The 12,337-nt window shown below is 36.9% G+C and overlaps 1 protein-coding gene across 4 annotated transcripts in view; it reads right to left on the reverse strand.

The window, feature by feature from the left end:
* Window positions 1-12,337, reverse strand: part of LOC132105591 (signal peptide, CUB and EGF-like domain-containing protein 1) — a 64,295-nt gene that overhangs the window by 31,617 nt on the left and 20,341 nt on the right. For all 4 annotated transcript variants that reach the window (XM_059510827.1, XM_059510828.1, XM_059510825.1 and 1 more), the window contains exons 5-6: window positions 5,055-5,180; window positions 4,065-4,181 (exon numbers count right to left, since the gene is read on the reverse strand). In XM_059510827.1, coding sequence (XP_059366810.1) covers window positions 4,065-4,181; window positions 5,055-5,180 — 243 coding nt within the window. The remainder of the gene's footprint in view (window positions 1-4,064; window positions 4,182-5,054; window positions 5,181-12,337) is intronic.

The raw sequence follows: 12,337 nt of genomic DNA on the forward strand, positions 1-12,337 counted from the left end.
CAGGTTTAATTTCAAAGACATTTGTCTTGATGTGCCAAATTTGAATGTACGAGTTCAGAGTTTTTGATACCTTAGTGTAAAGAACAGACCAAATGTTAAATCTTTATTTGTTGAAAGTTATCTTATTTGCATTTGCATAAATTAAAAAAATGACACATCGAAATTGAGACTAGCTTTATTGTTGTTTTTGAAGCTTGACAGCATTTGTCCCCATTTACTTTCATTGTACACAAGAAAAGCAGCATGAACATTCTTCCTCTTTTTTCACATCTTCTATTGCATTGCACAGAAGAAATTAAATCATAAAGGTCTGGAACAATATGAGGAAGAGTAAATGTCTTTGGGTGAACACTCCCTTTAAGATCAGGCACTGAAAGTCTGTTTGTCCGCCCGTCTTCAGTCAGACTGGAGGACACTAGAATAACGTTGAGTGTGCATGTTTATAGAAATCTGTCTGTACTATTTGTGTTTATGATTTGTGTGTATACAGATTTGGCTCTGACTAGCCCCATTTAGAGGACTCCACCAATCAGAGGTTGGAGTGAGTGCGATGTCACAGAAAAAATAAATAAGCAAAAGACAAACTTATCAATAATCCACTACCTCTAATGTGACTACAGTAACCATAAAAGGCACAGAGGGGTTACAATTAATGTTTTTTACCAATAAAGAAGGAAAAAAAAACAAAATAATAAAAAGAAATTTCACATGGACAAAACCATGCAGGCGAATGACAGCTCGTGCGTTAGTGTGAGAGGTCAGGAAGTGAGCCGATAAGAAGAAAGCGAGAGAGCAGAAGGAAGGAAAACATGCTGGCAATGATCTAAATGGAAAAAAGAGAAAAGTGGAAGTGGAGGCCAGTTTTGCATTTTTAGTGACTTTTTATTCAAGGTTGCAGATGGGGTTGGTTCATGCTTGTTGTGTGAGGGGGTCAAGGACGAGGAGATGCCATTGGCTGGCTGATTTCAGAGGGTCAGGCAGGGGGACGGGACTGGTGTACAGATCGGCTGGTCAGAGGGGATGCTGGTTTCTGATTGGTGGGGGCGCTACAGTTGATCAGGCTGCAATTGAGAGGTGCGTTTTAACCGTTTTACCCTTTGTTTCTTGCATTCGTTAGTAGATTTGCTTATAAACTTCTTTATTCCAGTCAGAATCACCCTTTAAATTGCAGACAAGACAGGCAATCAGTAACTTTCACCAGAGAGGCAGGAGGAAGAGCAGGGAGCCCATGAGACACGGCACACACGGGAGCGAAAGGGGGATCCTAAAGGAGCACTAAACATAGGGAAATACCAGACCCACACAGCACAGCTAAACACACAGACCACAGCAAGGGTCCAGAGAGACAGAGAGAGAGGTAGAGGAGGAGGAGGAAGAAAAGAGGAGAGGGGAGACAGGGATGGGGTGGGAGCAGTCTCTACACTCCTCTTCTGGTCCCTGCGGCAGTTCGGTGTCACTCCGTGAAGGCTGGAAAGGAAAAGTTAATTGAGTTTGATGGGAGAGAGCTTGCTCCGGGCTATTAGCTGCCAGAGAGAGAAGAACCAATCCAGTGTAAGGCAATCAGCAGGTACAACAAAACACAATTTTGTGCTTATGATCCTGTGGCCAATTGAAGTGTGTGTGTGTACAACCATAAAAAATAGCTGTTTAACAGATTCATATTCATTGCTAAAAAGCTAACTATAAAGCCATAGTTCACTCAAAAATCAATATTCAGTCATTTTCTCACCACCCATACTTTCTTCAGGAAACTAAAGAAGATATTTTGAAAAATAAAAATGTCCCCCACACACTAATACTTAAAGATACTAAGATGAACCTTTAAGGTGTCCAAAACAGCAGTGGACCCTATTTACGTTTTTTCTTTTAAATATTTAATTTTATACTTTCACAGAAGAAAGAAAATCATACAGGTTTGCAATAACATTTTCATTTGGGGGTAAACTATCCAGCATTTTAGTCCCAGCTCATGTGCACACATACTGTCTGGAAGGTTTTATGCTTACGCACACCTTGAGTAATGATAACGACTGATCTAGATGTTAAACTCGGGGCGTATGTAGTCTCATATCAGAAAGAAACTTTCATCAGCTAATGATGTGGTAGCTGGCCTTCAGTTTCAGTAAGTTCATTGAGCAGACAGCAAAGACATGTGAGAGCCAAATGACATAAAAGATGCTCTTTGGAACTCATGCACACACGCTGGCACAACAACTCATAAAAGCCAGTCAAACATCGCAGAGGACATGAGGTTCACCCTAAGAAAACAAGCATGAGAATTAACTTACCTGCAGCGGGTCATTTGTCTTTCTGAATTGCAAAAGAGAGAGAACTGAAACCGAAAGAAAACCCCTTTTCCTCTTCATTTCTGAAGTTTTGCCCCTGGATGCAGCCGCACCCGCATGGCGTATAAAGTTTTCCCTTTCTGCAAATGTGGCAGAACTCCATGGGCCGGCTGGTTGGCTTTTCCACCATTATCAGGATGATGAATGTGTTTTGCACATAGAGAGCTCAGCGATGAAATTTCCATCATCAAGCTCATCTTCCCAAACCGAGTCAAGTACACACATCTCTCTCTCACCCAAACCATCCTTCCATACTTTCGCTAGAGCAAAGGTACTTCAGAAGTCTTTCTGCTCTAATAGTTTCATGGAGCTGTGTGCTTGAAAAAATGAGAGCATGAAAGCCAGGCGAGAAGATGAATGACCAAATTAGCGGTGTCGCTCCCTGAGTGTCAAAACAAATAGGCTTTTCCATCATTGAATTAGCCGTTAACCACTAAAGCAAGCATTGGAAATCACTGATGATCTCATGGGCTGGGATTTGCAGAAGAAACAGTAAACATGAGGTCAATCTCTAAGTTTTCTCTTACTAACGACAAACCTGTCAAGTCATATTTAAATCTATGCACATTTAATTAGAGATAATTTTTAATGGATTTTGAAGTGTTTTTTTGGTAGCTTTATTAGACAAAATAGATACACTTCTCTTAAACATCTTATACAGGTGCTGGTCATATAATTAGAATATCATCAAAAAGTTGATTTATTTCACTAATTCCATTCAAAAAGTGAAACTTGTATATTATATTCATTCCTTACACACAGACTTGTATATTTCAAATGTTTATTTGTTTTAATTTTGAAAAATCCCAATATATATATATATATATATATATATATATATATATATATATATATATATATATATATATATATATATATATATATATATATATATATATATATATGTTCAGTTGCTTTAAATGGTACAAGTAAATTTAGTCATTATAACATTATAATACAGTGTATTATAATGTATTATAATACATTATAACATTATAATAATCTACAGTGCAAAAATGAATAGTCCTTCTGAATTAAATATTATACATAATAGTGTTATGAAACTATTCATAAATGATTAATGTTTATTTAACTTTAAACCTTAGGCAATCTAAATGTAGAAATATGCTACATGCATATTTACAAATATAAAATACATGCATGCAATACTATACATGCACAAATATAAAAAGCAATCCCATTTATCATGCATCCCTACAAAAAAACTCTATAAAAAGATATGCAAATATCATTTGCATTTGTGCACATTAAACAATGTGCATTAAAACCATACTTGATTTATTTGTGAACAAAAATGAGATTTGAGACTTTGATGATTTTTATGGTGCTTTTCTATTACTTTCGTAGCTCAACAACCTCCAGTATTAAAAGAGATGTGTGAATCTCCTTTCATATTCTGCGGGAGACAAAAAGTCATACAGGTCTCTCACCACAGCGTACTGGGACCTTCAGTGCGGAAACTGTGATATGGACCATTCGGCCGGCCTACAAAATCTCCTTCAACAAACATTCTGTCCAATTTGTCAGAAACAGCCTTGCACTTATAACCCTGGTAAAGCTCACTCCCCTCACTCTCTCCCCTGTGCTCATTGTGTAAATATGACAGGGCCAAGGTTTCCATGAAGAACTTTGCTAGAAGAGCTTAACGGCAGTGTGTGTGTGTGTGTGTGTGTGTGTGTATGAGAGTGAGCCACTTACCAATGCAGGTCTTGCTGTCCGAATGCAGGGCATATTTCTGATGACATCCACACACGGGCCCCACGTCGGTGTCATCGCATGTGTGTTGGCAACCACCATTTCCATAGTTACATGTCACTGGTAACACACAAGAACTGTGAGGAGGGCTAAAAAGAAAAGTGTACCGCCATGGACAGCCTTTTAATCAAGGTACATATTTAGTCATGGACAGATGGAGAAAAATGCTAAATAAAAATGTATATAATCTTGAATATTTAGGATAGAAAAATAAACTTATGTCCTGTATCTTTTGTTGTTGTCAAAGTGCTTTGGCTGGACAAAGAGACTGACCAGATATTTCACATCTAATACAGTACATTGTGCAATACTTGGATGAACAAGAATTTTAAGGACTTCGGTCCACGGTTTTCCCACTAGCATTAAAAAAAAAAGAATGACGAATTATAGATGAAAGCTCTCCAGATGTTCAGGCCAGAGCCACAGCACTATAACTAATATGTCCTTTACAGATCAGTGGCTGAGGTGGTTTGTATAAGGAGAGATCAGTATTAGAGGACAGTCTAAAATCAATCCGTAAACCTGTTGTTTAGCTTTGATGCCACCAGCCATTTTCCTTTGAGATGTATATTGAGAAGCCAACTTGTGGCCAGAAGAAAAAACGAAGGGGTTTTTTCATACCACTTGAAAAGAATCTAAACAAGTGTCATTAACTTGGATGAGATCAATGCATCCATGAAGACGTTATAATTTGTAGCTACATCTATTATAATTATGTGGTCATTTTAAATCAAGTATTTTTTTTCCCATTTATTAACGTTTTTATAACTGAAACAAATAAAATAAAATAAAAATACTATTAATTAATACAATGAAATTATAATATATATATTCTGGGCAGGGATTGCATAATTTAAGTATATTTTTAGAATTCTGAGAGAGGCAGCAAATTGATATTTGTAAGATCAGTAATTTCGGGAAGTTGATACATACATTTGCAGTCATGCTGATTTTCGGCTAGCTCAAATCCTGGGCGGCACTCACACGCCACGCCACCTTTGGGAGTCTCTCTGCAGATATGGGCACAGCCATGGTCTTTATTCATACAGTTCATCCCATCTGCCGAAAGAAAGAAAGACAGAGAGAGAAACCTGAGTTACAGTCGTGTAATCTTCCCATTACAAACACTCCTCTGACAGGCTCCTGGAGATGAGCGTGTGATTTTCATGAGTGGTGTAAATTACTTTAATGTTCCTGCCACAGGACCTTTTTCCACGCACAGAACAACACTGACACCGGCTGACCCGTGGAAGCACACACAAAGACTCTCTACACGGACAACATGCTCAGCAAACATCTACACTCCTTTTTTCCTCTTTCATTTTCCCCTATTTTATTCTGAGATTGCAAAATCTCTCCTCCTGTTTCACCCACAGGAATAATTCACCCATGAATTAACATTCGGCCATCATTTACTCACCCTCATATCATTTCAAACCCGTGTGACTTCATTTCTTCCAGAGAAGACAAAAAGAGAAATTATGAAGAACATACTGGTTGATTTTTTCCAAGCAATTATTGGCTTTCTAATTGTATTTATTATTAAATAATGTTTTTTAATAATAAAAAAATTAAATAGAGCCATTATGCTTCAAAATAAGACCATAAACGTATCGTAAAAAAAAAAAAACGTAAAATCTTCCTGGTATATGTTCACTATGCATGGTAAATCTTACGGACAAATCTTGTCAGTAAATTGAGCTTTTTAGGTGCTTTAGTGTAATTAATATAGCTTCAAAACTCTTGATGGATTCAATGCAAATTGAAATACAATCAATATATGTTGTAACAGTATATTTTTTTGAAGCTAATAGGGGTGTCCCCGACTAAGGATTTTCATAGTCGAATCGGAATTTTCGAATCTTTCTGATAGTCGAATCATATGTTTGGGGGCGGGGCAAAATACATTGAGTCAATTCAGACATTCGACAGTCATAATTACTGATGTTAACACAAACAGGGGAAATGTGTAAAAAATGCCTCGCAGATACAAAAGGCTAAATAATGTTTTTATGTTTTGATTAAAAGATAGTTAACACTAAACGTCAGCAAAACCCTAACCATTCACAATTTTTACAATAGTGCTCTCATTATAAAGTTAGCCTATATGACAGAAGTTATTAATGTTCTGCATTTCTGTTTTGAGCTGCGTGCGCTGAAGATGACCAGTAGAGTGACGCATTTGATAGCAAGTTTTTAATCAATGGGTTTAAACTCATAATTTAATGTAGAATACGCTTCGTTATTTATACAACATAACGTTAACATTAGGACTTATAGGCTATCTGCAAAAAGAGCCAGAATGCAAATGAACATGTCTGCGCATCTCTAAATGAACTCCTTTTGTGGACGCGTTCTTCAAGAAACAATGTGCAGAAACACAGCAGCTAAACTCTAAAAATTCACAGTGTTTTATTATAATGGTGTTCTCATTATAATGGTATGGGTGTGACAGTCCAGTCATAGTTATTAATATTCTGCATTGTAGTTTGACCTGCTCGCGCTGTGCGCTGGAGATATCACTACAATGAAGCGCTTGACTCAAAACCAAATGCATCAGCTAAAGTATATATATCCATATATATACTGATTATTCACTGATTTATCATAATAGGCTGCATATTAACTTATTGGGAGAAAACCGCAAGTTCTATGTGAAATCAGACATTTGAACGCTCACATAGTCAGAATGGCATAATCATAACAGCCCGCGAATATTCGACTGTGAGATTGGTAGACGAATCAGGCTCCTCGAATCGAAGCATCGAATCATCGACTCTTTAGGGTCCCCCCTAGAAGCCAAGCTGAATTTTCAGCATCTTTTTTCCAGTTCAAAAGTTTAGGGTCAGTTTTTTTTTAAGAAATTAATACTTTTATTCAGCAAGGATGTGTTAAATGGATAAAAAGTGAAAGTAAAGACTTATATTGTCAGAAAGGAATCAAAGAATCAAATTAAAAAGTATTACGTTTCAAAAAATAGATTCACCAAAGAAAAAAGTATCACGTTTCAAAAAATATTAAGCAGCACACCAGTCTCAACACTGATAATTAATCAGCATATAAGAATGATTTCTGAAGGATCATGTGACACTGAAGACTGGAGTAACAGCTGATGAAAATTCAGTGCTGCGTTTCAGAAATAAATTATATTTTAAAGTATATTAAACTAGGAAACAATTTCACAATATTACTGTTCTTTCTGTATTTTTGATCAAATAAGTACAGCCTTGATGAGCATAAGAGAATATGCATTTTGATGAATATGAGCATATCGACAAACATTAAATGTCTTACTGATCCTAAACTTTTGAACGGCAGTGTGTATTTTTAGATATATACAAATTGACCATTTGCAATTCAAAAAAGGCCATAAATTTCAATTCGCTTTTTCTTTCCCTCTGATCTTGTACATAGAGTTTAGCGCCATTCTCTAACATAGCACCTCCCCGTTCTGAGTGAATCCTCCTAATTTCCTAAACAAAATGATAACATGAAAGCCCTGAATAAAAGACACAGACCAGGGGTGACAGAGAGGAACTGTTGGGCTTCTCTAATGGGCATCCTCCTCATATTCAGGTCAAACAATGAGAAAAGAATGTGTGTGTGTACACAAAAGCAAGTCTCCGTGGAAACATGGCGGGTTTTTGCATCTCTGCCCCCTCTGTAGCCTCTTCAGAAGTGCTAAGTGCTCTCAGGACAGAGCCTAAAGTGGGCTGCTTTTCTCTCTACGTTCGGGAGGATACCTTGATGTGCCCAATTACTGTGGACTTTGGAGAGGTCTTCAAACCTTTAAACGACAAAGAGACCTGCCACATTTCTCACCCAAGAGTAAGAGAGTGGGAATGTGTGCTACTATGAAGCATTTTTACTAGCAACCTTTACTCTAGGCCTGCGACTGGCAGACTAATACTACTATGAGACTTCATTAGGCTGCATAAGTTTTGGCGGTGTTTTAACTGGAAGTGTTGGAGATCAAATAAGACCTTTGGCCCGGCTAAAGTTTTAAACATGCCACACGGCTGTCAGAAGAACACAGACAGGAAAGAAAACGAAATATTGACCCCTTTCACCTTAGACTGTCATTCCTCCATCTGTGTATATCCACAGCAGCACTCAAGAAAATGTGAGAAAAAAAAAGTCAATTACAGGAAATTTTAAATGAGCGCTTGAGAGAAAAAGACAGCCGGCTCATGCACATATGTGTTTAATATCAGTATGCACTCTGTGTGTCCGTGTGCTCTGTTACCCATGAACCCACCACTTAAAATAAGTGCTCTAAAAGCCCCAAATGCAATGTCAAAAGAGAAGCCACCGTTTAAAGTCTAACGTATAATAATTTATACACCAATTACAGTACAGCTTAACCCAATGTTTCTTCTGGCCCGAAGAAACGCTCTCAGATGTCCATAGATGGACAGAATAGAATGGAATCTGTCTTTGTAGCTCTGAACATCAACGTAATGTTGATAAATTTGAAGTAAAACACCTCTGAAGGCGGCCCCACATCCGACAACTCTTTATAAGGGTGGAAAACTTTTGTTTTAGCAGGTGAGGCTAACACAGAAATATTTAGGAGGAGTCCATGTGATTTGGCTGGCTTGTAAAATTGTTAGATGCATTCAAGATGTCAGTTTAAAATAATAATTCTATAATCTTTAGAAATAAAAAAATTCAGAACTTTCTGAAAAGGAAACAAATATGAAAACCTGCTCAACTTTGTGCTGTTTCTGGCAGTGTGTAGCACCTACTACTCTGCAGGTTCTTACAATACATCTAAAAAGTTTATTTTTCTTTAATTATTTTTTATCATACAAATCATATCTAAAATGTTTGTTTGGCACATTTTGAAGTAAACTGGAGCGGAAAACCAATCTTACTCATTTCATATGCATAAATGCAATTTTATCTTAAAGACACAGTAGCATGCTTAATTCTAAAGATTATAGAAATGGTTAAAAGGGTCATTAAAAACTAAATTATGACTGTTTTGAACTCACACACACACATACACAAATGATGAAATCTATGAAAATTACAATATGACCCCTTGGCTAACAGGAAGTGATGCAACAGTTTTCCAAAGTAACCCTGGTTAATATCAAATTTGAAGGGATAAATCTTTTCTGTCTTTAAATAACAAATGAACTTTAAAAATCAGTTACCTATACGCAAGCACGTACACACATACACAAAAATATCCACAGGCCCCCTTTTTCCCATCTCTTGCAAATGCCATTTTAATTGAAATCTGTCAGACTTTCAATCTCTCTCCAAATGCACAATGCTATAGGTACTAAGCCATGAATTTCAATGAGGCTCTTTTTTCACCAGCAGCCATTGATGTCCTTCAACTGAAAACAGCCCTTTCCAAAAACCCTCCCCAATCTCTTCTTCAAACACAAGCTTTCTTAACAGCTCGTCACAAGTTCTCTCTCTCTCTCTCTCTCTCTCTCTCTCTCTCTCTCTCTCTCTCTCTCACACACACACACACACACACACACACAAGCTTATTAATTACGTTTAACATTAAAAGTGGACCTTTTTCTGGAACGTTCCCCAGCTAACCCAGTGACCCTTAATGATGTCACAGTGACTGGAGAAAGAGACAGTATTCCGGTGTCTATGTGTGATTCTATTCTCTCTCTACTTATGTCTTTTCCTGAACCTGAAAGTTTACAAAGACCTGGTGACTTTGGTGTGATCATAAGCTAACACACACTTTTAGCCTCAATCCTGACATGGTGCAGCTGTTTTCTTCAGCAAGGAAAGAGACAGATATAGCAAAAGAGAGAGAAAGAGAATCTAAAGAAAAAAACACCACCTCTCCTGCACACCTCTTCCAAAAAGCGATGGACTGGAGTTAAAAATACAACCAGTGATCTGTATCTGTAATTGCAACCCACAGCAGATAATTCCCCACTATATTAACTACCACATATATTTAATATCTACTGTGAATATTATTAAATTCTTGCTATAATAATTTTAGAGCATTTTAAAATACACATTTATAATTTATCCACATTTCAGACATATTTTATTGCATACTATACTATCGAAATCATTTCGATTTATTAAAACAAATAAACAGTTATACAATAATTTAATTACTAAATATTACAACTAAAAAGATAATACTATATAAACAGTGCTATTTTAGTATCAAGAGACATTTATCATTTTTATTAACATATTGAATACAGTTTATTTTTATATTCCATTTGAATAATAATTTTGGCTTGTTTTCTTTTTTAATTTTTAGTAGTATTTTTCATATGTCCAAACTTTTTTTGAAGACAAAATAAAAAAAAAAATTTGACAGAATTCTCCTTTTTGGGTGAGAAGTCCCTTTATATGATCCAGCCAGAGAATATTTTCTTCTTTTAAATCTAAGCATATTTGCTTTGTATATTTAAACAGGTTTCGACAGCTGGCCCTCAAGTCAAGGTAAAAGTTCCGATGCTCCTTATAGCCAGTCCATCCCTCCGACCAACATGACTCCACCTGCAACAGTCAAAATACATCGCTCAGGGAAAAGACAGAGAGAAAACTATAAAAACAGAGCAAAAGCGGAAACGCAGAAGCTTATGAAGGTTACTTCACCTCAAAAGCTAATATTTAATCACGGTATTTATAACCAGCGGAAGACGGTGGGCAAGACCTTCAGTGCCCACTCGCTGTCAGCACCTCAGAGTATATGTGCTGTCTGTGTTTGTAAGCCAGTGTGTGTGTTTGGTACAGTTCAATCAAAGTTCTTCCACCCTTAAACTGGCCCAAGTTTCGACCGTGAGAGGACTGAAATAGTTTTCTTAGCACACCACTTAAAACACTTCACTTAAAGAGTCCTAAATCATTCACCATTTAATGTAAAAAAAAAAAAAAACAGCATCACTACGACTACAAGCACAGCTATGCTCGTGCCCTTTGACCTTTGCCGTGACCCTGCAGGATTCCCCCATAAGAGCAGGATGTTTGCTGGCGACTCGGGACAAGAGCGAGTGGCAGTGTTTGAGTGAAAGGTTTAAAACACTCACTCACTCACACACACACACACACACTTAATGGCTTTCCTCCCAAGATCATTCTAGTTTAATGCTGGTATTTTAATGAAAACAGCATAAAATCTATTATTACTAAACATTTTTTCTCGGTGTGTGTGTGTGTTAACAACTTCAGTTTTTTGAACACACACACACACACACACACACACACACACACAAATATTATATATTAAGGCTTAGCAGTAATCGGCCACTGTTATGATTGGCTAACGTCATAGCATATGAAACCATATCAACGCCCCCCCTAGCTTTTGCATGTGAGTGTTTTGACAACATGATCAAAATAAAATGGTCGATCAAAATAAAACGGTCATTTCCAGACAAAGCATTATTAAATCATTTACTTACGGTTTACCACTTACGCGCTTACAATTTCATCTATCAAAAAAAATTTTATTTGTGAACTCTCCATGACACTGTGCCTCGTTAACAAAACAAAACGCTCCGAACAATCCTCTGACACGATCCAGGATGGCATTAAAAATAAACTCTACAATTTGAAATATTATCCTATTAAAAATAAAGGGAAATTTGGTTTCTCATGTCATGATCCCTTTAATATCTTTGTGGTAACCATGATACATTTTTATTTTCAGGCTTTTTTGATGAAGAGAAGCTTTAAAGGAATATCTATTTTGTGACATTATAAATGTTTTTTTGCCATCACTTTTGATCAATTTAATGCATTCTTGCTGAATAATATATATATATTAGTGACGCCAAACATCTAATATATATTCTATCTGCAAGGGTTTTAACTCAGAAATTTCCAGCACCTTCCAATGCCAGTCTTATTGAGACGGTTCCCAGTTTTATGTAGGACAAGTGTAGGATATTTCTGCTTTAGGAAGGATCTTACAATAAACAAATGTTCATGTGCAGATGTGATAATGTGTCTCTATCAGGTTATGGAAGGTGTGAAAAGGACTGCAGTGTGTGTGTGTGTGTGTGGGTGAGTGTGTGTACATGTTTTTGGGTCGTATTCCTCTCATATGCTCATAAATCATCAGCCTGCATTTCTCCGCCAGCGTCTGAGCAGTAGGGGTGGCGCTGGGGTGAGCCAACGCATTAATGATTTTTCTCAGACAGAGAAAAAAGAGAGACACGTAGATAGGCCTGAAGCTTGTCATGTCATAGTATACAGCCAGGAACATC

The sequence above is a fragment of the Carassius carassius genome, chromosome 26 (genome assembly GCF_963082965.1).
Source record: "Carassius carassius chromosome 26, fCarCar2.1, whole genome shotgun sequence".
Taxonomy (NCBI): domain Eukaryota; kingdom Metazoa; phylum Chordata; class Actinopteri; order Cypriniformes; family Cyprinidae; genus Carassius; species Carassius carassius.